The 26,271-nt window shown below is 45.5% G+C and overlaps 2 protein-coding genes and 1 long non-coding RNA gene across 6 annotated transcripts in view; 2 read left to right on the top strand and 1 right to left on the bottom strand.

Annotated features, from left to right (window-relative positions):
• Nucleotides 1–13,109, top strand: part of pou2af1 (POU class 2 homeobox associating factor 1) — a 14,530-nt gene extending 1,421 nt beyond the window's left edge. The window contains exons 2-5 of the mRNA XM_030381649.1: nucleotides 3,113–3,240; nucleotides 6,506–6,548; nucleotides 10,949–11,259; nucleotides 11,478–13,109. Of these exons, the coding sequence (XP_030237509.1) occupies nucleotides 3,113–3,240; nucleotides 6,506–6,548; nucleotides 10,949–11,259; nucleotides 11,478–12,536 (1,541 nt within the window). The 3' untranslated portion in view covers nucleotides 12,537–13,109. The remainder of the gene's footprint in view (nucleotides 1–3,112; nucleotides 3,241–6,505; nucleotides 6,549–10,948; nucleotides 11,260–11,477) is intronic.
• A 7,576-nt stretch (nucleotides 13,110–20,685) lies between these two features.
• linc.pou2af1 (lnc RNA pou2af1) lies at nucleotides 20,686–24,838 on the bottom strand. 4 transcript variants are annotated; one of them, XM_030337107.1, is made up of 6 exons: nucleotides 24,684–24,838; nucleotides 22,666–22,763; nucleotides 22,196–22,256; nucleotides 22,020–22,070; nucleotides 21,470–21,696; nucleotides 20,686–21,261 (listed from the first exon to the last, which is right to left on the bottom strand). In XM_030337107.1, the coding sequence occupies exons 1-6, from the start codon at nucleotides 24,760–24,762 to the stop codon at nucleotides 20,881–20,883; spliced, it is 897 nt and encodes a 298-aa protein (XP_030192967.1). In that variant the 5' UTR covers nucleotides 24,763–24,838; the 3' UTR covers nucleotides 20,686–20,880. The 4 variants fall into 4 exon arrangements, with proteins under 4 accessions (XP_030192967.1, XP_030192968.1, XP_030192969.1 ...); XM_030337108.1 differs by having other exon boundaries at nucleotides 22,196–22,253; XM_030337109.1 differs by lacking the exon at nucleotides 22,020–22,070.
• LOC115528798 (uncharacterized) lies at nucleotides 21,675–25,967 on the top strand. The gene is made up of 3 exons (XR_003973376.1): nucleotides 21,675–22,096; nucleotides 23,255–23,410; nucleotides 24,633–25,967. It is a non-coding gene; the product is annotated as an uncharacterized LOC115528798 (long non-coding RNA).
• The last annotated feature ends 304 nt before the right edge of the window (nucleotides 25,968–26,271 follow it).

The following is a 26,271-nucleotide window of genomic DNA, read 5'->3' as shown; positions in this document are numbered from 1 at the left end:
TTACCGTTTATAAAATGATATGCAGATTATAAAATCAATTATTCTATTTAACACAGCACATTTCAAAATGCACATTTCAACTGATTCAAAAGCAAGAAACAATACGACATTGTGCAGATCAATTCAACAGTCCTATTATTTTGGACAACGGGAATGTTATTCTGTGGAAATTGGGGTGTACAGTCTGCCCTCCTGAACTGTAATCTTGATATGCAAAATGTGAAGCGCGGAATCATGCTCCCCAGCTGGGAAGGTTCCTCTTTTGATTAGGTTCCTGCCAGTTTGTGTGTGTGTGTGTGTGTGTGTGTGTGTGTGTGTGTGTGTGTGTGTGTGTGTGTGTGTGTCTGTGTGTGTGTGTGTGTGTGTGTGTGTGTGTATGGGTGTGTGTGTGTGGGTGTGTCCAGTGTATCTATCTATCTGTGTTTATAAATGTGTGTGTGTTTGTGTGTGTATGTGTGTTTGCGTTTCTTTAATAAACACTTTACCTCTGCAGCAGCTGTCAATATAATATTGCGAATGTGTGAGTGACTCCATCAACACCGCTCATAGTGACCTGTTTCTTGGTAAAGTACTACAACCTAATCAAGTTAGTATCCGTAACCCTGGTCTGATGATTGAACATTTTAATTGGTATGTGTTTTTTGCGCGTCTTTGCCTTAGCATAGCTGTTATTGTGCAGTTATTATATACACTGCTCCCCATGTCTCTGTATCACTGTCAGACCCTCACTGCTCCTCTCTGCGTCACAGTCAGACCCTCACTGCTCCTCTCTGCGTCACTGTCAGACCCTCACTGCTCCTCTCTGCGTCACAGTCAGACCCTCACTGCTCCTCTCTGCATCACTGTCAGACCCTCACTGCTCCTCTCTGCGTCACTGTCAGCTCCTCACTGTCAGTCACTGTGGACATGTGTCATTCTGCAGACAAGCGTCTGCAGAATGACACATGAGAGCAGATCTTGCTGATAGCCGGCGCCTCTCGGCACGTCATCGGCTTTGTGTGTCTCATTGTTTTGGGTAAGGGAGTGTACTGGGTCGCCGACCAATAAGGTCCTTAGTCGCTGATACTCTAAGGGAAAATACTTTCGGTGGCACTCCACTATGCTATCACCTGGGGGTTTGATGTGAGAATGTGATGGCTGTTGGTTCTTCTTCATCACACTCTCACCAACCCGCCCTGCCTGCTGGGGCCAAGGGCGGGAGACTCGTTTACAAGGCAGGCTGATGAAACCAGCAGGTGTTGCAGATTATGATCTGCTGGGAACACGTGGTCCATTGAACGGGACATCAGCGCTGCTCTGTAGCTGCTGAGTAGGAGGCGGTTCACACACAGCCCCCCCTTTGTTCCGCCGCTGAGCTACAAGGGATCACATTCCCTGATTGCGTTGTGTTGTTGACGTCCATGCTGTAGGTGTTTGATATCCAGGGCGGTTCACTTGATGTATGGGTTGTGTCTGCAGACCCTGAGTCCCAAACACCCCCCTTATCATCAGGTAAACCCGCCTGAAAAGGAGTTCCATCTGATTGAGGTTCAATTGTAATTGTTTCAGATTACGTGTCACATCTTCTCGAGGTAACAAAGAGGTGTAGAGAAAGTGAGGTATGTGGGTGTAGGCGTCTCCCCTCGCTTCCAGACCAGGTCACAGGTGGATGTGTTGAAACCAGTTGACTATCAGAGCAGATGTCTCATGTTGGCACGTCAGGGATCCCCCCCTGTGTGTGTGCTGATGGCTGGTTTATCCTGCGTGCATTGGTTCCCCGATGCAACCTGACCCAGTCCCAGAGTCCAATCAGACTCGGCCAGCTGAGGCTGCTTCAAGCAGGCGTCGTCACGCACACTCCACAGTATGATGCTATTTACGTGCACATGCACAATCTCTGAATGAAAAAGAGTTAGGGAGTGTGAGAGAGGGAAGACGAGGAGAGGGAGAAGGAGGATAGGGGAAATTAGGGATAATGGAGAGAGAGAGAGAGAGAGCTGGGAGGATATAGAGGGAGAGAGGGGGAGAGAGGGAGAACACTGAAGTTACGTAACGTAGATCAAGTTCAAAAGAAATGGTTCTTAAGTAAAGAGATCCCTGCGGTCATGTCTCATCTCTTCCAGTTTTCCTGACAGTCAACAACTGCCACTCACAACACATTCAAAGATGTCTAACCCATGTTGGCCTCTGAGAATTATTATGGCCTTAGGGATAATGAGGTGTGTGTGTGTGTGTGTGCGTGTGTGTGTGTGTGTGTGTGTGTGTGTGTGTGTGTGTGTGTGTGTGTGTGTGTGTGTGTGTGTGTGTGTGTGTGTGTGTGTGAGTGTGTGTGTGTGGTTGTTTTTATGGAGTTCTGCTCATGCGTTTGTTTCCATGTTAAATCTTGCCTTTAAAGTTGCCATGCAAATCCTGTCTGATGGACCCTTATTCTTACACAGACTCAGTGAAGTGTCTAAATCTACTATGGTTTGCTAGGTATCACTGCAGAATAGCGGATGCTAGCAGTAAACAGTTATTTAGGATAACTAGTGAGTTGATAGCTCACTTGATTGTGATATTGAAATGTTTAAGAGTTAACCATTACACTTTGGTATAAAAACTACTTCCAGTAGTTAGCTCACTAGCTAGCTCAGGTGTTCTGTATGGCTTCAGTGGGGTACAATAAGCAACTCATAGTGATGCTTTATGTTAATAAACTGTTTGGATAACCATGACGCTCATTCTAGAGGAGGCTTCCTTAAGCAGTTTGATGATGACCACAGAGCGCTTTACAGCAATGGGGGTCGAACAACACGATAAACAACCCAGAACAACCCAGAACACAGAACGGAGAAGAGGCCCCAACTGGCCCTTTGTGTGGTCCCTAGCCCCTTTAGGCCCAGGAGACACGTGTGTAGTCCCGAGCCCCTTTAGGCCCGGTAGATCTGTGGCCCCAAGCGGTGTATGGGAACCCGTGTAGTCCAGAGAGTGGCGTCTGCGGCATGCAGGAGCTGCGGCCTTCATGCATGAACCTGCCTCTGAGCAGGTTCATGCATGAGCTGAGCTGTCAGAGGGCCAGCGCCTTCTTCACTGAACTCCTTCTTCTTCTTGTGTCTCCTACCCTCTCCCCCCCCCACCCCCCCGTGACCTCCAGCACTGCCGGCCCCCGGGCCCCCGCGGCCGTACCAGGGTGTGCGGGTGAGAGACCCCGTCAGAGAGCTGCTGAGGAGGAAGCGAGGCCTGGAGCAGCAGGACGGCCCCGGGACAGCACCCCCTGCTGTGGTGAGGAGGGAATGACAATCAGTTTCTTTTGATATTTTTTCCAATCGTAGGCAAGATTTCAATGTACATCAATAAATTAATATATAATTAATATCTTTTAAGACATAAATATATTGTACAATAAAGTATTTGTATACATCATATATCATCATATATCTTAAAGGGGCAGTGTGTTGGATTAAGTGGCTATGGGTGATTTCAACCAGCTGACCGGCACCCCTCTAAACCTTTCAAATGGCGTAGGAGAAGTTACTCTCGTCCGTGGGGTCTGTCAGGGCCCGAAGGGTATTCCTAAACTATGTCATTACAACAGCATAGATTAGCCAAGGGTCAAGGGGGTGGGGGCCCTGCTCCTCCAGGTGATCAAGGGGCCCGGGGCCCTGCTCCCCCTCTGCCTCCACCAGGTTATATATTATTGAATATTTATGACATTGGGGGTGTCATAAATATTAGGCCTGTTCAGCCCTTTGAGACTGTAAAGGTGATTAAGGGCTATACATTTAAGTAGGAGGGAGGCCGAACTATGCATGAATCCACTTTTATTTTTACACAAACATGAATGATGATATGATATGAAATAGGCTGTCCCATTCAAAGGGGTGTGTCCTAACTGGAACTTGGCCGGGTCGTGTTTCCAATGAGAGCTCACACCGGCGCTTCATACAGCCGCCATATACCCTCCAGCACCGCCTAGAGCCTTCCTCCATCCCCAGCCTCCTACTGACCTGGATCCTCCGCTGGGCCTCCCTTCCTAATGTCTCCTGTCATCTGGCCCACTGCTGTGGAGCTCTGCATCCCCGAGGGACCAAGGCCCAGAGAGACTCCACCCTGTTACATGAGATGGAGCAGGGGGGAGAGGATGAGATGGAGCAGGGTGGAGAGGATGAGATGGAGCAGGGTGGAGGGGATGAGATGGAGCAGGGTGGAGAGGATGAGATGGAGCAGGGGGGAGAGGATGAGATGGTGCAGGGGGGAGAGGAGGAGATGTAACAGGGGGGAGAGGATGAGATGGAGCAGGGGGGAGAGGAGGAGATGGAGCAGGGTGGAGAGGAGGAGATGGAGCAGGGTGGAGAGGAGGAGATGGAGCAGGGTGGAGAGGAGCAGATGGAGCAGGGTGGAGAGGAGGAGATGGAGCAGTGGGGTTGTGGGAGATGTAGGAGATGTAACAGGGTGGAGAGGATGAGATGCAGGGCGGGGCCGCAGGGGCCGATGGGCGTACGATGTTTAGGAGGCATCAAGGCCTGACAGAGGGCCACGACGATGAAATCCCTGCCCTGGGCTGGGCCCAACCCAACTTGTTTTTGTAGGGACAACCCAGGACGTTTATATTCATATATGTCGTTAGCCTCATAGCACGAGTGCCTAAAGCCTATTTTAGGGTTGAACTTGTATCAAGTGTCCAAAAGGCCTGAGGCAAAGAGATGACTGAGGCAGATAGTGATTATGGAATGTAAAAAGCACTCTGATTGGATAAGGGTATAGCCAATGACAAAGGGAATCAGCAGCGTTAGGAGAGTAGAGTTGGGATGGATATCACAAGTTGGCCAAAATATGACTCAGGCAATTATGTATCATAAGTCATCCCTGAGTCCCTCTAAAATCAATGTCTTTATTGAAAGAACATCATCAGCTACGTAAAATAACGCGTCCATATCCATCACCATGGCAATGATAGAAATCCATGCATTAACTAACAAACTAAACTTCATATTCATCCAATGAACAAAGATTATGAAAATAAAGTGCACATATCTGACTGGAAATGTGATCAAGACACATTAAACAGACACATTTTGTTTGGCAGACGGAAACTTTTAGTTTCTTTGAAAATGTGAAAGAATCGTGGATCGGGGACGCTGTACCATGGTACGACCATGTTGGTCATTGTGTGTCTCTTCTGTCGTCTGTGTTGGGGAACAGCTTGTAATTCAGTCGGGACAGTGGAGATAGGTTGTGCGTACCAGTTGCATAGCAAAACAACAAACAAACTCCCCTAACGTATCCATGTTCGGCCATTCCTATTCTGTGGTATTTAGTGACGGTTGGGTTGGACCTGTTTCTGAACAATTTTCTTATCCGATTACTGACAGTTATGAAAAATAGATGACAAATAGGAGACACAGTGAACATCCCAACCCCACCTCCTAGAGGAGAAGAGCTGAGGAGAACCACCATTAATGCAGAAGTAGGCCTACCCGAAACCAGCAGCGGGGGGATTTTATCCTTATGTAATGCAGGGGTTTTTCCATGACGGTTGCAGCCATTCCCCTGCATTGCCCCAGGGTTGGGCACTGGGCCTTATGCAAAGCAGTTCTCAGCTGGGCCACAAGCCTCCTGCTCTATATCCATCAGGCCTGCCAAGGGACACGCTGCACCACACACTGTCAAGTGCACACATGCACCATACAAACACACTCACACACACACACACACACACACACACACACACACACACACACACACACACACACACACACACACACACACACACACACACACACACACACACACACACACACACACACACACACACACACACACACACACGCACAAACACAGACAGCACGGACTCACTGTATAAAGCTAATTCACTTTTGAATCTCTCCCTCTCTCCACCTCTACCTCATTCTCTCTCTCCTTTTCCCTCTCTCCCTCTCTCTACCTCTACCTTGTTCTCTATATTCTCTATTCTTATTTTGTTTGTTTATAATTAATTTTGTTTATTTCTAATGTAAGAATGATTTTGTGTTTGACAGCAGCAGCTGTGAATGCTGTATATAATAGAAGCAGCCATGTATAGCATGGACTGCCTTAAAGAGGGATTGGGCAACTTCAACTTTACCCTGAATCTTCAGCATGAGTGGATGTTAATGCATGTATTTATCCAGATATTTACTGTTTACTGCTGACTACAAGCTTTTGAGCATCCGCAGTAAGACTTCTTACCCATACCGTTGTTTCTAACCTGCCTGTTCACGGTGGGTTCTGTCACATTGTTTTACTATGAAAATGTTATACGTTGTACAAATTGCTGATTGAAAGATGTTTCACCCTCCAAAGATAACTTAATAAAGTATGACACACACACACACACACACACACAGATCGTAACGATGTCATGCATGCAACTGCCTCTTATCAGTATTACTGTAGACACCATTGGTTTTTATACAACAATGCATGTGCAGTATAGCATCAACTTAGCAACACCATTTTTCTATCGGTCAATGTAGTGATTTATATGTGTCGTTCTATTTCCCTGCAGGATGCGTCTCCACACCATAACCCCTCCCCCTACACACCAGTCAGTAAGTCCCCCCTCTCAAACAACAGCAGGGACCCCCCTCAGCTGCTCAGCCCTCGCCCATATCACCTCTTAAACCATTATCACCTCTTAAACCAACCCCTATCACCTCTTAAACCCATATCACCTCTTAAACCCATATCACCTCTTAAACCATTATCACCTCTTAAACCATTATCACCTCTTAAACCCATATCACCTCTTAAACCATTATCACCTCTTAAACCCATATCACCTCTTAAACCCCTATCACCTCTTAAACCCCTAGCACCTCTTAAACCCATATCACCTCTTAAACCATTATCACCTCTTAAACCCCTATCACCTCTTAAACCCCTAGCACCTCTTAAACCCATATCACCTCTTAAACCATTATCACCTCTTAAACCCATATCACCTCTTAAACCCCTATCACCTCTTAAACCCATATCACCTCTTAAACCCATATCACCTCTTAACCCATATCACCTCTTAAACCATTATCACCTCTTAAACCCATATCACCTCTTAAACCCCTATCACCTCTTAAACCCCTAGCACCTCTTAAACCCCTATCACCTCTTAAACCCCTAGCACCTCTTAAACCCATATCACCTCTTAAACCCATATCACCTCTTAAACCCATATCACCTCTTAAACCCCTATCACCTCTTAAACCCCTAGCACCTCTTAAACCCATATCACCTCTTAAACCCATATCACCTCTTAAACCCATATCCCCTCTTAAACCCGTATCACCTCTTAAACCCATACCACCTCTTAAACCCATATCACCTCTTAAACCATATCACCTCTTAAACCCATATCACCTCTTAAACCATATCACCTCTTAAACCATATCACCTCTTAAACCCATATCACCTCTTAACCCATATCATCTCTTAAACCATATCAACTCTTAAACCATATCACCTCTTAAACCCATATCACCTCTTAAACCATATCACCCCTTAAACCCGTATCACCTCTTAAACCCGTATCACCTCTTAAACCCGTATCACCTCTTAAACCCGTATCACCTCTTAAACCCGTATCACCTCTTAAACCCATATCACCTCTTAAACCTGTATCACCTCTTAAACCCATATCACCTCTTAAACCCATATCACCTCTTAACCCATACCACCTCTTAAACCCATATCACCTCTTAAACCCATATTACCTCTTAAACCCATACCACCTCTTAAACCCATATCACCTCTTAACCCATATCACCTCTTAAACCATTATCACCTCTTAAAACCATATCACCTCTTAAACCATATCACCTCTTAAACCCGTATCACCTCTTAAACCCATATCACCTCTTAAACCATATCACCTCTTAAACCATTATCACCTCTTAAACCCGTATCACCTCTTAACCCATATCACCTCTTAAGCCATTATCACCACTTAAACCCATATCACCTCTTAAACCATATCACCTCTTAAACCCGTATCACCTCTTAAACCCATATCACCTCTTAAACCATATCACCTCTGAAACCATATCACCTCTTAAACCCATATCACCTCTTAAACCCATATCACCTCTTAAACCCATATCACCTCTTAAACCCATATCACCTCTTAAACCCATATCACCTCTTAAACCCATATCACCTCTTAAACCATATCACCTCTTAAACCATATCACCTCTTAAACCCATATCAACTCTTAAACCCATATCACCTCTTAAACCATATCACCTCTTAACCCCATATCACCTCTTAAACCCGTATCACCTCTTAAACCCGTATCCCCTCTTAAACCCGTATCACCTCTTAAACCCATACCACCTCTTAAACCCATATCACCTCTTAAACCATATCACCTCTTAAACCCATATCACCTCTTAAACCATATCACCTCTTAAACCATATCACCTCTTAAACCCATATCACCTCTTAAACCATATCACCTCTTAAACCCATATCACCTCTTAAACCATATCACCCCTTAAACCCGTATCACCTCTTAAACCCGTATCACCTCTTAAACCCGTATCACCTCTTAAACCCGTATCACCTCTTAAACCCGTATCACCTCTTAAACCCATATCACCTCTTAAACCTGTATCACCTCTTAAACCCATATCACCTCTTAAACCCATATCACCTCTTAACCCATACCACCTCTTAAACCCATATCACCTCTTAAACCCATATTACCTCTTAAACCCATACCACCTCTTAAACCCATATCACCTCTTAACCCATATCACCTCTTAAACCATTATCACCTCTTAAAACCATATGACCTCTTAAACCATATCACCTCTTAAACCCGTATCACCTCTTAAACCCATATCACCTCTTAAACCATATCACCTCTTAAACCATTATCACCTCTTAAACCCGTATCACCTCTTAACCCATATCACCTCTTAAGCCATTATCACCACTTAAACCCATATCACCTCTTAAACCATATCACCTCTTAAACCCGTATCACCTCTTAAACCCATATCACCTCTTAAACCATATCACCTCTGAAACCATATCACCTCTTAAACCCATATCACCTCTTAAACCCATATCACCTCTTAAGCCCATATCACCTCTTAAACCCATATCACCTCTTAAACCCATATCACCTCTTAAACCCATATCACCTCTTAAACCATATCACCTCTTAAACCATATCACCTCTTAAACCCATATCAACTCTTAAACCCATATCACCTCTTAAACCATATCACCTCTTAAACCCATATCACCTCTTAAACCCGTATCACCTCTTAAACCCGTATCCCCTCTTAAACCCGTATCACCTCTTAAACCCATACCACCTCTTAAACCCATATCACCTCTTAAACCATATCACCTCTTAAACCCATATCACCTCTTAAACCATATCACCTCTTAAACCATATCACCTCTTAAACCCATATCACCTCTTAACCCATATCACCTCTTAAACCATATCACCTCTTAAACCATATCACCTCTTAAACCCATATCACCTCTTAAACCATATCACCTCTTAAACCCATATCACCTCTTAAACCCATATCACCTCTTAAACCATATCACCTCTTAAACCCGTATCACCTCTAAAACCCGTATCACCTCTTAAACCCGTATCACCTCTTAAACCCGTATCACCTCTTAAACCATATCACCTCTTAAACCATATCACCTCTTAAACCCGTATCACCTCTTAAACCATTATCACCTCTTAAACCCGTATCACCTCTTAACCCATAACACCTCTTAAGCCATTATCACCACTTAAACCCATATCACCTCTTAAACCATATCACCTCTTAAACCCGTATCACCTCTTAAACCCATATCACCTCTTAAACCATATCACCTCTGAAACCATATCACCTCTTAAACCCATATCACCTCTTAAACCCATATCACCTCTTAAACCCATATCACCTCTTAAACCCATATCACCTCTTAAACCCATATCACCTCTTAAACCCATATCACCTCTTAAACCATATCACCTCTTAAACCATATCACCTCTTAAACCCATATCAACTCTTAAACCCATATCACCTCTTAAACCATATCACCTCTTAAACCCATATCACCTCTTAAACCCGTATCACCTCTTAAACCCGTATCCCCTCTTAAACCCGTATCACCTCTTAAACCCATACCACCTCTTAAACCCATATCACCTCTTAAACCATATCACCTCTTAAACCCATATCACCTCTTAAACCATATCACCTCTTAAACCATATCACCTCTTAAACCCATATCACCTCTTAACCCATATCACCTCTTAAACCATATCACCTCTTAAACCATATCACCTCTTAAACCCATATCACCTCTTAAACCATATCACCTCTTAAACCCATATCACCTCTTAAACCCATATCACCTCTTGAACCCATATCACCTCTTGAACCCATATCACCTCTTAAACCATATCACCTCTTAAACCATATCACCTCTTAAACCATATCACCCCTTAAACCATATCACCTCTTAAACCATATCACCTCTTAAACCATTATCACCTCTTAAACCATATCACCTCTTAAACCCATATCACCTCTTAAACCCATATCACCTCTTAAACCATATCACCTCTTAAACCATATCACCTCTTAAACCATTATCACCTCTTAAACCATATCACCTCTTAAACCCATATCACCTCTTAAACCCATATCACCTCTTAAACCATATCACCTCTTAAACCCATATCACCTCTTAAACCCATATCACCTCTTAAACCATATCACCTCTTAAACCATATCAACTCTTAAACCATATCACCTCTTAAACCATATCACCTCTTAAACCATATCACCTCTTAAACCCATATCACCTCTTAAACCCGTATCACCTCTTAAACCATATCACCTCTTAAACCATGTCACCTCTTAAACCCATATCACCTCTTAAACCCATATCACCTCTTAAACCCATATCACCTCTTCAACGGACAGGTTGCTCTGGGTTCGGGGTCCAGAGTGGCGCCGTGGACACAGGACGGGGTCCCGGCGGGGACTGGGCCGTCCAGCACCAGGGAGCCCAGCCCTTCCAGCCCCCCCAGTTCCTCCAGCCTGCCCCGGCCTGGTGCCCAGTGGACTGCGGCCAGCAGCACCTCCCCTCCACCCCGGGCCCTCCGTCGTACCCGGGGTCACGAGGTCTGGCGGGGGAGGTGTACATGAAGACCCTGGGCCCCAGCTACGCCCTGGTGGGACCTCCCCACACCCTGCTGACCTACACGCACGCCCCCCTCCTCACAGGCCTGGGGGTGAGTGGCCTCCGCAGCCCCCCCCCTTCTGACTGAAGGCTGGGACTGTTCTCGTCCTCACTCTAAAGTGGCGTTGATATATTGAAGGATATTTAAGACTTAAATATAGTGGATTTTTTATTTGTAATACTACATTATTATTTCTCTTTATAATAAATGAAAGAAAATAATAATCCAGATAGATTCCCCCCCCCCCCCCCCCCCCCCCCGCTCCTCAGATGGAGGGTCCGGACGCTGGGCTCACCTACTTCCCCTGGGGGGCCCCACCCCTTGCCTCCATTTCCACCCTGCCCCCCCCCGCTGTTCAGCTGGCGGCCTGCTCTGTACCCTGGCCCTGCTCCGCCCTGGTCCACAGGCCCCTGTCCGGCCCCGGCCCCGGCCCCGGCCCCGGCCCCGGCCCCGTACCTGGGGCCTTTGTGAGTGCCACGCTGCCCAAAGCTGAGGTTTTCCAGGAGCCAGAGAGGTCGGTCTTTCCCCAGCCGGTCCGAGAGGACCCCAGCCCACACCGGCACCACCCAGACCTGGAGGCCTCGATGGAGCGGGCCCCCAGGCCCCTTGATCACCTGGTGGAGCAGGGCCCCGGGCCCCTTGATCAGCTGGTGGAGCATGCCCCCGGGCCCCTTGATCACCTGGTGGAGCAGGGCCCCGGGCCCCTTGATCAGCTGGTGGAGCATGCCCCCGGGCCCCTTGATCACCTGGTGGAGCAGGGCCCCGGGTCCCTTGATCACCTGGTGGAGCAGGGCCCCGGGCCCCTTGAACACCTGATGGAGCAGGGCCCCGGGCCCCTGGATCACCTGATGGAGGCCTCAATGGAGCAGGGCCCCGGGCCCCTTGATCACCTGGTGGAGCAGGGCCCCGGGCCCCTTGATCACCTGGTGGAGCAGGCTCCCGGGCCCCTTGATCACCTGGTGGAGGCAGAGGTGAAGCAGGCTCCCGGGCCCCTTGATAACCTGGTGGAGGCAGAGGGGGAGCAGGGCCCCGGGCCCCTTGATCACCTGGTGGAGCAGGGCCCCGGGCCCCTTGATCACCTGGTGGAGGCAGAGGGGGAGCAGGGCCCCGGGCCCCTTGATCACCTGGTGGAGCAGGGCCCCGGGCCCCTTGATCACCTGGTGGAGGCAGAGGTGGAGCAGGGCCCCGGGCCCCTTGATCACCTGGTGGAGCGGGAGATGGAGCCCATGAACCCACTGGAGAGACTTCTGGAGGAGCCCGATGAAGGGGGGTCAGGAAGGGGGGGTCCGGAGAGGTTCAGGAGCTCTCTGTTCTCAGTCCATATTTGACCCGTTGACCTAAAACCACTGGTATTGTGTCAATAGGTCGTAATCAATATGATATACCCAACATATTACTAAATGTTGTTATCTTTATGAAACTAAGAACTTGTTGGTATCATGACCCTTAAACATTATTTTTTTGAACATGTGTTATTCTGAGGTATTCGGTATGTTGTGCAGATTATTTGACCAAACTGGCGGAAAGTGTCTAATCTATAAATGCAGTTTCCTTTTTTTTAAGGGCACTGTACTTTCTATCATTTATACACCACTATATAATATATATTATCCACGAAAACTAGAGTAGCAGATGTTTTTTGTTAAATGGTTTCTTGTAATCTTGTCATTTTTAGTTTAAGCGTAAAATCAAACGTGTGGTTAAATTCAGCGTTGTTATATGTAGTGGTACAAAATGCTATGGAAAATACTTCAATGTTCAATGTTTAATGGCAGACATAACTGGTACCTGTATTTCTGTCTCTTTCTTTCGCCGTGTTTTGTTTATCCAGGGTGGCAGAACACAATGGCTCACAGACTATTTTGTTAAAGTCCAAAAAATAAAGAATTATCCAACTGCCATCCCTTTACCTCAGTTATTTACCCAATGATGCAGTGGGTCTGATGCAATGGGTCTGATGCAGTGGGTCTGATGCAGTGGGTCTGATGCAGTGGGTCTGATGCAGGGGGTCTGATGCAGGGGGTCTGATGCAGGGGGTCTGATGCAGTGGGTCTGATGCAGGGGGTCTGATGCAGGGGGTCTGATGCAGGGGGTCTGATGCAGGGGGTCTGATGCTGTAGGTCTGATGCTGTGGGTCTGATGCAGGGGGTCTGATGCTGTAGGTCTGATGCAGGGGGTCTGATGCTGTGGGTCTGATGCTGTTGTATGTAAATTGCAAGTGTGTGTTGCCAATAATGGAACCTAGGGGACATCTTTACCATTCATCCTAAGATTGGCGTCCATAGCCTTCTTCTGTTTGTCATAGTTCTGCATACATACATATCCAATCACAAAATACTGCTTATATCATTTGTGTTGATTGTGCCTTGTTGTGGGTGTACTTGACCCTATGTGTTAAGTTGTGTCTCATTCTCACCAGAGGTGGCATGCCCCCTGAAGGATCCAGCCACTCAGAGATAAAGATTCCCAAGTGCTGTTTTATTGAAAAGCTAATGAGAGCTTAGAGGTATGGGGTATTTATTTAGCCATGCGATACAGGAGATCAGTATTAATGTCTGATTAAAGTGGCATGACCCCAACTATAAGACCCCCCCGGGTAAAAGGCAGCCATGGCTACACAGGGACCCGTTGGAGGAAGAATGATATACGGTTCATTCCTTCAATAAATACAAGGCTTTTCTTTGTTAATGTTTCCACCTTAAGGTTTTTCGTTTCGAGAAATAGCTCTAGCTCTGTACGTATTACTTGGATTTACTTGGATTTGAGCATTTTAGAGAACTTAAAGTCGCTCGACTTCATGTTCATGTGAAATGAACTGAGAGCCATAGGGTGAACCTTATCAGGTTTCTCTGGAAACAGGGCTGGGCTGAAGGGGTGTGTGTGTGTGTGTGTGCGTGTGTGTGTGTGTGTGGGGGGGGGGGCTTCCATGAGGGAGGGGTCATGTTATCAGTCTAATCACGCTTAGACCTGTCCCACTGTTATTGCCACACAGAGAATACTTTTAGTGAGAGTTCTTTACAGACACACACAAACACACACCCACCCAGACACACACAGATACTAGGAGTACAAATGAAAGTCCTTTGTTTTACCGTGTTGACGTGTGGTCGGGACTTAGACTCACACTGTGGTCTCGTGATGTGGGACGAAAATCACATTCCGAAGCCATCGCACAACAATCGACCATCGGTACAGACTGGGAATCCATTTAACTTAGAAGATTGTTCGATCTATTCAAACACACAAAGGAACCGGGCCTTCCCTTAGCTTCTTAAATATGTACTCAAATCATTTGGCCACGCTTAATCTTTAATATAACAACATAAATTTAAACTGATTCATTAAGTGTGAGTCAAATTCTCTTGAGCAGTGTTCTTGTGTGTTTGTCGTATGGATTATGTAGGGATATAAAACAGCTCGAGATTCCCACGTAGCTTGGGTGCCACTTAAAAGTACATCATGGACATTATTATATGATGGTTGCTCTGGGACCTGTAAATTTGATAGCTAAGGCCGACTTTATCAAATGGCTTCAACACGCATCCCTCTCAAAGTTTGTGCTCGGGAAGAAATTGTACAGTGTAATATGTACTGCCTGTGGCCGAGAGTCGCACACAACGATCAATCAACCCCACCGACATTGAACATAGCTGGAGGGGACTATTACAGAAAGGAATGGTGTATCAGGTACAGTCAAACGTTGTGTTGGTTTGAGCTTGTTCTTGCAATACATCTGCATGATACATACTTGGAATCCTCGGTTGGACTGTAGCTTCACGAAATGGTTCAAGAAGTGTTCAAATGTAAATTCATGCCGAGACTTGTTGCTGTTTGTGTTATCCCATCATGAATGCAGAGTTGTGAGTTACTGGCTACTAGCGGAAGCTAGGCGTAGCCTCACACCACTAAACAGAATCCTGACAGCTAAATGGACCTTAAGTTGTTCCTTCAATACATTTATGTCCACTGAACAAATATGCGTATTTGCTATCGGTATGTTTTATTTTGACCTGCATAGCTGGTCCTGATATCAGGTGTGGGTGTGGTGGTTTCAGCACAGGGAAACCCATGAATGGAGCAATAAGGGTTTTGATCAAATCAGAACTGCCCACTGATATAGCCCAGGCATGGTAGAGGAACATGTACTGCATATTCCATTGAAACCTAGGCATGGCAATGCGTCCCCCTATAAGGAGATCTTTGTGCACACAATAACATCTCCCCTCCGAGCTAATAGACTAACACAGGACGCCTGTAGATTATAGATTTATATCAATGCTATGAACTCAAGATCTCCTCCGCATTACCCTGGGAACGACATGAATCTCGTAAGCTCATGTTTCATTTGTTCTGCAGATAAGATCTGGCTCCCCTCCCAGACAAAAAAATATGTTGAAATAGACCTGGCCAGAAAGGCATTTTCAACAACTACAAAGAAGGCTGTCGCTGATGTAGAAATGTTTTTTGAATCCACTATCGAGACAGTATTAAACTAACTTGATGGTTATTTACAAATAAAGAACGACTTCATTTAAATGTGATGTTCTTTGTCGGTCGCTCGGCACTGCGTCGCGTTGCTCTGATTGTTTGTTGGTCTATCCAACTGCACCAGTTGGATAGACCAAGGGGGTGCTCCCCTTCCCCCCGGGTGTTCAGGTCAACCTTGTCAATTGAACATTTGTCAGAAAGTTCCCAGACTAATCGCTGCTTGCAATTCGTCTGGCGATGCCAGGCTACCTCAACATGGCCTTGAATTCCCCCCCAAATAAGAAATGAAGATGACCAAAGATTGAATGTGACAGTAATCTGCCACGAATTGGTGACCTTTAATCTAAAGTTCTGAGCATTTTGCAAGAGGTGTGGAAATCAAATCTAATGTGGTTAAAAGATTGAGTGTGTTGTTGTGGGCTGCACTGTGAAGCCACGTGTTGGAGAATGGGGAGAGAAGCCATGGATGGCCGGGTTTCTACTCGTGTTGAAAGGAGCCCCTCTGAGAGGGTTTGGATGCTGCCCTCCACCCGGCGTTGAAGATAAGCCTACGCCCCTGGTGGCCCCCGCTTGTGCCATTGTAACTGTGGGTATATAAGCAGAAGTGGTCCAGGATTTATTCCTACAGCCAATGATCTCCGAAACATGCCAACATACACACACACACACACACACACACACACACACGTGTCCCTGTCCTGGTGGTTCAGTAACACCAAGATTCAAGATTCAAGATTCAAGATGCTTTATTTATCCCGAGGGAAATTACTGTGCAACAGTTACAATACAAAGGTGGGAAAGTAATACAGGGTTAGATTCAAAATAGATAAAATAGATTGAAATAAAATAAGTACAAACTAAATAAGTGAAAAGGAGCGATTGGATAAAAGTGGTATTAGTGGTAAAAGTGGTAAAGTGATAAATATTATAGCAGCAATTGTTGGCAGCATAAATTAACTAAAGTGATTAATTGAAAATTGGGTAAAAAAATAAATAAATAAATATATAAATAAATAAATTGGGTAAAAATAATAAAATAAATAAATAAAGTGACATTGGTCTCAGGGCATAGTGTCTCCAGGGTCCCTTCCCAACCAGGTGTATTGAAGCACTGGGATTGGTTCAGGGGAGGGTGGGGGTCCAGGGTGGGGGTTCAGGGCCGGGTTCAGGGTGGGGGTTCAGCGTGGGGGTTCAGAGTGGGGGTCCAGGGTGGGGGTCCAGGGCCGGGTTCAGAGTGGGGGTTCAGAGTGGGGGTCCAGGGTGGGGGTCCAGGGCCGGGTTCAGGGTGGGGGTCCAGGGTGGGGGTCCAGGGCCGGGTTCAGGGTGGGGGTTCAGAGTGGGGGTCCAGGGTGGGGGTCCAGGGCCGGGTTCAGGGTGGGGGTCCAGGGTGGGGGTCCAGGGCCGGGTTCAGGGTGGGGGTTCAGCGTGGGGGTCCAGGGCCGGGTTCAGAGTGGGGGTTCAGAGTGGGGGTTCAGAGTGGGGGTTCAGGGTGGGGGTCCAGGGCCGGGTTCAGGGTGGGGTTCCAGGGCCGGGTTCAGGGTGGGGGTTCAGGATGGGGGTCCAGGGTGGGGGTTCAGGGCAGTGGTGCTGTCACTGCCTCAGGGCAGTGTGGTGGTTCCAGGTCGTGGGGCTTTCCAACCAGCAACCCGTTGACATAAGTGCATGCACATGGAGCGCTGCACTGCACATGTCCCAGCAACACCAGCAGAGCCATGGCAGCAGGCCTGCAACAACACATCACCCGTCACTAAGACTGCACCTTCTTTGTGGGGGAAAAACCCCTTCAATGGTCTAAGAGATTAGGTTTGGTAATAATGCATAGGATGTGTTATGTGAGGATTGTATCCCGTCTGGTGGATTTGGAAGAGGTTGAGCAGAGCATTTCCTATGAAGTGAATTCTATATGGCCAGATGTGCAGACAATATGTCTGTTATTAGTATATCAGTCAGCAGCCTACGGGGGGGGGGGGGGGGGGGGGGGGGGGGCTAGAACTATCCGGGCAATAACATGGGACACCGCCCCCAAATCCCCACCCGCCCCTACCCACACACACACTCGCACACACACACTCACCCAAACACACAGACACACACTCGTACACGCTCACACATACACTTGTATACACTCTCTTCCTCTTTCTATGTGCGCAACCTTGTTGATCATCTTGCAAAAACAGAATTCAAGAATGCCAAGCTTAGTGACCCTGAAGGAAAAGGTTTTTTCTCCCAGTGCAGTGGTGGTGTTACAGTTGAGAACAGAGCGCTGAGGACAGGTTGGGCTGGGTTTACTCTTCCTCTATACTCTGGCAACGGTTATTGTTTCAGTTAGAAAACACACATTCCCCTTGACACATCAGGGCCCTGTTTTCCAGAAGCTGGAATTCCAGGTCAACCAGAAATGCTAAGTCAGAATTCAGGTAACGGTGTCCGAAAGGCATAACAAGCTTAGATAAACCTCAGGTCAAGGACCAAGGTGACCCAAACCTGGCACATCACAGGGGGGCTCCGAGGTGACTCCAGCCACAGCTCTCTAATAGTCTTGTTGGTTTAGACAATGTAAGATAAGGTTACAGCTGATGATGGACCTGATGATTGACGCCTTGATGTCAAGAGTTAACCGATCATTTATGTGATTTATGATTTGAACTGTTGGACCTGGTTTGACCCCTGGTTTTGTGGGCTCTGTGACCTTTTACGTTATTTTTTTCTTTGCCTTTTTATTCTTTTCCATATTTATGGGTTTTGGCGAGCAGCAGGCAGGTGGAGAACGGAGATGCAGGGTCAGCTCGATGGGAAAGAGGCGGCACACTGGTTTTGAAATTCCCTTGTTACCGGTGCTGATTAACGGGCTGGTGGGAGGACATTGAGCTCACCAGAAACATCTCTAACGCACCGTAGAGACAAAGGTTCTGCAGATCTGATGTAACTCTACAAACAGAGCGCACAGAACAGTCTCCGCCTCCTGCCTATCATTTCACCGTTCACCCAACATCAAGTGGAGGATATCAAAAAGAAACAGTCACAACCCAAAGATATGACGCGGTGGGCTGCTTTCTATAATCCAACGTACTTTAGGAAGGTTTACAGATTATTTGCGCATCATTTTTATGATCCCTTCTATGATCATTTGCCAATATACATTTCGATCGCATATTGGATTAAGCCTTACATGGGTGGATGGAAGAATATTGAGTTTAAGACCTTTCAAACCATAATGAGGTAATGAGGGGAGGTCGTGGAGCGTTGACCTTTGAGTGGTGTTGCAATCAGTGTGGGGAGTCCTAAAACCAATGAGTTGTTTCAGGTATGGGGAGCCACTGTTGTTGAGGCTTCAACATAGATGCGAATGCGTCATTATAAGTGTCTGAAAAACTCCACTTTCCTTCAGACCGCGCAGTCCACGGGTGGCCAGACTGAGCATCCTTCAGCAGAAAATCTCTGTGTTTGGGGTGGGAGTGGTCTAACCCTGAGAGGCATGGGATTATACTCATTTAAAATCGCTTTTCAAGAAGGCCTGTTCTAATAAACCTGTTTGGAACAAAACTCTAGAAAGACAGGGGACTTCCAGATATCAGATGTTTATTTTCTCATGGTTAACACGTGGAACAAGTGGAAGGGCCAGGAATAAGCCATTAGTAATAATATGTCCGCTTTAATATCTCCATGTTTTGGAGATTTTAGTTTTTTAGGATGCTTCCCTATTGATAACTAAAAGTAGTATCACTCTCTGTGAAAGATGGTATCCAAATGGAAACATTCATAATACTGCAAACCCTAATGCAAGAGTAACCTATATTCACGCACCGCAGTAACAGGGAAACATTGGCTTCTATCGAGGTCTATCGAGATGAAGGATCAATGCATCTGACAGATAGTGATAATTACAGGTTTATGAATGTTGTGTCCACTATGCATGCAATAATATAAGAACACTACGTTGTGAAACGTAAATAGGATAAAAACATGTACAGTCTCCGTGGTGACTATGACAAAGATACCCGAACGTGATTGGTTAGGCTGATTAATCGCATAACATATTCCGGTACAGGTAGGCCTACTCTTTTTTCAATCGAGGAGTGAGGGTAATCACTTGGTTGCAATATGCAACCTTACCGCTAGATGCTTAAATGCTGCACGCTGAACCTAGAAACGGCTCTTTCTATAAAGGTCCAGCGTACATGTGCCTAGACACATGTACAGAGACGTCGCACTGAGCTTCGACCCGCTGAGGCAAAGACTGGTTTGCAAAACCAGTCAAGTAAACAGGGGAGCTGCGGTTTTTCTGGATAAAAAATCCGATAACGTTTACAGTTCTCATCGACTTTCATAGATAAGTTTGTTGTATTAGGCCTATATCATATTACCGGTAAATAGCCTATATATAATATTTAAATATATATAGCCATTAATATGCTGAGTATATGAGTATATAATGATATTCTTAGCTGCTACCTGAAGCAGGGCAGGGCCCAGGCCTATATATTAGAGTATATAATGATATTCTTAGCTGCTTCTTGAAGCAGGGCAGGGCCCAGACCTATTTTTTATTATAACTTTTTTCAGGTTGTAAAAATTAAAATCACAAATCAACCACAATTCGTTTTTTATTTTTTTTGATTGTTCTAGAGGGAAATAATTGATAGACCCCGTCGAGTCCAACTGTAGAAAGTATAAGACGAGGTCCAGGCAGCTGGAGGTGATAATCTGTGTTGATTTAAGAACCGGACGGTTTGGCAGATGGGATATCAGCCAACTGTTCCCACTATAAAAGAGGGGCTGAGAGTTTATGATCAAATAAACCATTGCATCTCATTAGTTAGTAGACAAAGCCAAAATATATTTTCTTCTTGAAAAGGGATGGAAATATAGGAACTACCTAATAGTAAGCTAGACTATGGACTTTTGAAAAAAATATTGCTTGCCTTCTGAAATATTTTATGTTCAAATAAATGCTGGTTTGCAGATTTTAAATATTAACACAACTTTGGATCTGTATAAAAAATATGTTTTATTTTCCAGTAATACAAAAATAAAAACGGCGTTTACGTTCCCACATCACTGTGTCAGTCCACACTTTGGTAGAAAAAAGCTGTCGAACACCAGGTAATATGCAGACACAGTCTTCTGCTCTTCCACAACACGTGCAGTGCATTGTATTTACAGACATCATCAAGATCCACATCATCAGAGTATATTGTAGCACATGTCTGAACTCATGGGCCAGCCCCTCTTCAGACAGTGTTGTTCTGCGGGGTAGGGGTAGTCTGTGGTGCCGGTGGCGGGGCCAGCGGGGCCGTAGTAGGAAGCGGACTCCGCGGCCGCCCAAAGGCTCTCCTGCGGGGCCGGCCAGCAGTGCGCCTGCATCTGGCAGTAGCAGTCTGCAAAGCTGCAGTGCTGGTAGTTAGAGTGGTCCAGGGCGGGGAACCCCTGGTACCCGGGCTCCACTCGGGTCGGCGAGTCGTAAGAGGAGGAAGAGGAGGACGAGTAAGAGGAATGCTGCGGCGAGTAACTGTTGTGCTCCACTGGGCTGGAGATCTGGAATGAGTCTGGAGACGAGGACGAAGCCTGGGAGACGGACAGAGGATGAAGTGCATTTAAGTTACGGGAGAAAATGGGAACTTTTCTTTCTTTCATTTTGCACGTAACTCACCAATTCAAATGAACAACTTCAAAATGACATTTTATTCTCTACTTATATTTAGGCTATAACTGTATGAAATGCGCAATAAAGTGGAACAAGAGCCTTAACATTCCACGTGTGACGCTTGCTTACCATTCCGTTATAATAGTCTGCCTCCGGAGAGAGCTGGGCGCCGGGCAGAGGGAAGGTGGAGGGGGTCAGAAGGGGGAGATGGCCGCCGATATCCGCGCCGTATCGATCGGCGGTGGGCAGAACCACGCCGTCCACGTACTGGTGCTGCTGGTAGTACCCGTCGCTCCCCGTCAGCTGGACGCTGTACTCGGCGTCCGCCTGCAGAACCGAGGTATCGACGTAGTGGTCTGCCGTAAGGCAAATGCAAAACAAGATGAGCGTGTAATCACAAACAAAAGAATATATTTAAATATGTTAAGAGCATACAAGTGATGTCACTCTGCCATCAGCCAACGCATTTGGGTGCATGTTTATAAAAAAGGACCTATTACGCAGCACTTGGGAACGTGCCTATCAATTGTTAACTAGAATTCATTCACATTCTTGGCAATACAGCTCAGACTTATTGTAGGGCCGAAATTCTCTTTCGAATAAGTGATTTCATTGTGGGATGATGGATGAGGGCAGACTTCATATCATCTGCAGATATATGCACTTTCTTTTGGACTACCCTGGTAACTTGATGTCACGGCTACAACGCCCACACCCGTCTTCCTATCGTCTGCAAAACAACCGGATTTGCACTTGGTAAGCTTTTCAGTCCGAGACTCTCAATACACAGCCGCCTGGTGCAAATGGATGCGACGGCTGACTTGGTGGGATGGGCTGCACCGTGTGTCTACTTACTCTGAAGGGAGGACAGGCCGACGCAGAGGCTGGGGATGTCCATGCAGCCCTGGGATACCTGCTTATTGCAATAAGAAGAAGTATACAGAAGAACAGAGGGAGATGGTACAGATTAGCGTCGGAATGTCGCCGTCACCAAGAATTAGTTTGTGAACGCGCCTGACATGATGCGTAGGACACACAGGGGCGCGCGTCTACGTGCGTAAAGTGCTTACTGTCTGCATGAACGATCTGCTCGTTCATTGCATTTTTGATTGTGTGTGTGTGTGTGTGTGTGTGTGTGTGTGTGTGTGTGTGTGTGTGTGTGTGTGTGTGCGCGCGCGCGCGCTCGTGTTTGTTTGCGTGTCATTCTGTTTTCACTACTTCTGTACATGGCTATACATGGGGATGATTTGATGATCATGGAACTCTTTGTTATTGCGGTGGACATAGTGCTCGTTTCCAACCCGTGTTTCTAGGGTGCTGCTTACCGCTAGATCCTTATCGTCCGCTGCCCGGGCTCTGTGTCTCTGCAGCAGCTCCTTCACCGTGGTCTTGACGCGGACTCCCTGGTATACCCGTGGCTTATCTGCATGTCAATAACAAAGAGGTCACCAACACACTCCGCCGCAGACAACAGACAATGGTTCCCCTCCAAAACACAATCCAAGTATCAGAGCCTGTTCCCCTCACTCCCTCTTTTTCCTTGCTTTTCCTTCTTTTTTTTATTTGACATATAGAATATATATATCTACAGATATATCGATTGATATATATAAGCAGAGACCCGGCCCAATGTCCATACATTTGTAAAGTCGTTTATTTGCACAAGCACATACAATTTGCAGTGTGTCCAAGTTGTAGAAAGGCTTTCTGAACCAATAATGACATTAAAATGTATTTTTGTTTGTTTGACTTGGCGGGATCAATAAAAAATCCAAACCACATAGGATGTGTTCTTGTTGAGGGCTTTGTTTTTATAAATTTGCCCCTTTATCGCCCACATATGCCTATTGGACCCAAAATGTATCCTTGCACTTTTATTTCAGTCCGTTTCTATGCATTCTACAACTTTTCCAGGCTGCATGTCCTGCGTGCGCCCCCACGCCTCACAGCAGGCTCCTTTTACGGCATTCTGCTTACAGGACAAAGTCCCTTTGGTTTCAGGAATGGACTGACGCCCAGCCCAACGTGGCTACACTAAAGGACAAAGAAAAACGGTGAAAATGGGACCAAGTAAGTGCATATTTAAGATACAGGATTTGCGTTTTATTCCAGCAGAGATCGTGTGTTAAATCAGGTCTGGTGCGATTGAGATAACGCAGAAAAAATACGCGAATTTCGCGTAAAACCGAGACAGACCAAAAGACACAATAACCCGCAAAAAAGGACCAAAAGAGCAGGATCGGCGTGAAGCTGGGTTTGACGGATCAATTCAAAAGAACGGCGTACTGATAATTATTTTTTTTTATAGTAAAGGACGTAAAAGCTGTTTTGTGTGCTCTTAAAAGTTGGATGTGATTGGGGACGAATAGTCGATGCTTGGTTCATCGTTTCTCTGACATAATAAAGACTGGATATGTCCCGTTCAGAGACATTTTAGGAACCACAAGATATTCTTCGATCTCCAAACTACCGTGGAGGAAACATCTCAAAGAAAGTAGTGTATAGGTTAATGAAAAAGACTTTGGTCAAAGCCCCACCTCACATAATTAGCATGGAATTTTAGGGCTTCTGCGCGCTGCGATGACTGCATGTCAGTCATTTCTACTATTTCACTTACCAATGGGCAGATAAACCAAATGTATACGTAATAGACTACGTCTTTACGTCCGCGTAATGTAAAGTTAATGTGAAGCCCCGATGTTGACCTATGGGCTGCAAGTCTGGAGATGCGTTTGCATGGTTCTGAAATCATTGGTACGTGTTGTCCTGTCGCGATACTAATGGCATCAATATTCATTCGGCATAATGTCTCTTTTAAATTGTCAATAGGAAATAGCTGAGCTCATTTACACTTTGTAACGTCCACTTACCACCAAACGTATCGTTACGTCCCTCTTGTATCATATAATAATAATAATGGGTGTTGCTAGATATCAAGTAACAGCATCACTTTAGAGTTATAAAGTACAAAGATACAAAGATGCAAAGGTTTGCCAAAGGGTAAAATGTCAGTCAGGAATGAAGCGCGACGCAGCGTTGGAGCCGAACTCCCCTGGATCAGACAGTCTGCTTAACTTTCAGCAAAATAATTACGCATTAAAGTAACAGGTGGCCCGAGAAATAAATCCTCGTTTACCCCAATATTGTAACGCTAGGGACCTTTTTTGTGGCCCAGTGGAGCGGGGTCACTGGGAGGTAGGGGAGACCTCTTCACATTGTGATGCTTTAAGTCTGTGGGATGGTTTAAACTATGTGATTAAAAAATGTTTTCTCTTCGCCTTGTTTGTTTCAGGAGAAAATGCAACAAGCCCGTTTCCAGAGGAAAACGCCAAGGCAGACTTACCCGACATGCTGGCTGGGTGGAGGAAAAGGCTCCTGGAACAACTCCTATGAGATTCTCCAACGTCCCTTTTCTGCTTCATTAAATGGCCAAGAACCAATATCTTGCAAAAATTGAAAAAGATCGCACCACAAAAGTGTCAAAACAGCGTGAGAGCATGCAACAATAGTGTTATATACCTGGGGATATATTAGTTTGTGATTTTCTCCCTCCATGCCTACTATTTAAAACCCCTAGAACTCAATGATTTGACAATGATTTGATTGCGCGTTACTTTCAATTTGAATATTCAGAGGCAACTCAAAAATATCGATTTTTCACTGCAATTCATCATTTATACACACTAAATAAGTCCCACTTTAATAGATTATAATAGTATTTTATATTTAAAAGAAAATAAATTGATGTTTTATACATTTAATGGCCCTTTTTGTATTTCCGACCATCCACACCCCCTGTCCAATGCGCATTGAGAGCCCACTCATGCCTTTGGGACTACAATCTTACGTTTATTAAGACCATTCAACACTCCAACAATGTTTTGCAATAAATGTTTTAACACAAAATTTAATAACAATTGATTAAGTTGTAAATTGGTGGGCGTGGCAAGGGGCAGCAGCCATCTTGGGCATCGCAGGCTTCAGGCTCACACGACAAGTGCTTCACTCTCACACACACGCGGGCTGGGGCCTCTCCAGGCTGCTCTTTGTTATACTTTATGTTAGATACACTTCACATCAGTCAAATTGTATCTGCTTGGATCAGATAACTAGCCTAATGATAATTAATGGTTTCCTAGAATATTTAACATCCAAGAATTTCTTCGCAAACATTTAGAAATACGTTTAGTAGCCTAATATAGATATTTAATTATGTTCGTTAAATGAACGTTTTTCACTCGTTTTGCGTTAATTACACTCAATATTTATTTCGTTATCTTACCACTGAGAAGGACGTCCAGTAGCCTGTAGGGACTGTTCTCTCTACCCGTGTCCGGTATGGACATACTGTCATTTCTTCTTAGGCCTAAAAAAAGCCTTTACTAAGATATAAAAGGCCTTGAAAGGCCTTTGATAAGATATAAAAGGTCTATTATAATTTGGCTACAGTTTTGCTACAATAAAAAATGCACCGCTTGGGATTAAGATTTGTTCAATTAGTTTGAGATGAATAATAATGTATTTTCTCAAAGAACGTTGATCTGTAATACATTAATTATAATGAACTTTGGACACATAAAAAGCACAAGTCCTTTGAGTGATTTATCTTTCATTTCACGAAAAAAAACAAAAAACATTAATGAACTCTTAGCTGTCTCTTACAACGGCCAGACGTCTGCAACTTACCAAGATGTTATCTAATGTTTTATACACACAGTTGACATATCAAGCGTTGTTCTCCCGAGTTCCATTGTCCCATTGATACAATCCCTTTGAAGCTCTTCCTTGCTCGGACGCTGGCTCAGAGCGCCCCCTAATGGCCACAGCAGAGGCCTTTTCCCTTGAAAAAGATCTGCTTTCGACGTGATTATGCAGGCTATTCAGCTTGTTAACGTAGGCTACCTAACAAGTTGAATGAATATACTTATTGT

The sequence above is a fragment of the Gadus morhua genome, chromosome 16 (genome assembly GCF_902167405.1).
Source record: "Gadus morhua chromosome 16, gadMor3.0, whole genome shotgun sequence".
NCBI classification, from domain to species: domain Eukaryota; kingdom Metazoa; phylum Chordata; class Actinopteri; order Gadiformes; family Gadidae; genus Gadus; species Gadus morhua.
Note: the sequence above shows the minus strand (reverse complement) of the source record. Positions and strands in the feature narration are given on the sequence as shown.

Coding starts and splice junctions, on each gene's coding strand:
- linc.pou2af1 (XM_030337107.1), bottom strand. CDS start 24,762: ATGAAGCAGAAAAGGGACGTTGGAGAATCTCATAGGAGTTGTTCCAGG. Junction 22,764..24,683: donor CCACCCAGCCAGCATGTCGG/GTAAGTCTGCCT, acceptor ATTGACATGCAG/ATAAGCCACGGGTATACCAG. Junction 21,262..21,469: donor CAGACTATTATAACGGAATG/GTAAGCAAGCGT, acceptor TCCGTCTCCCAG/GCTTCGTCCTCGTCTCCAGA.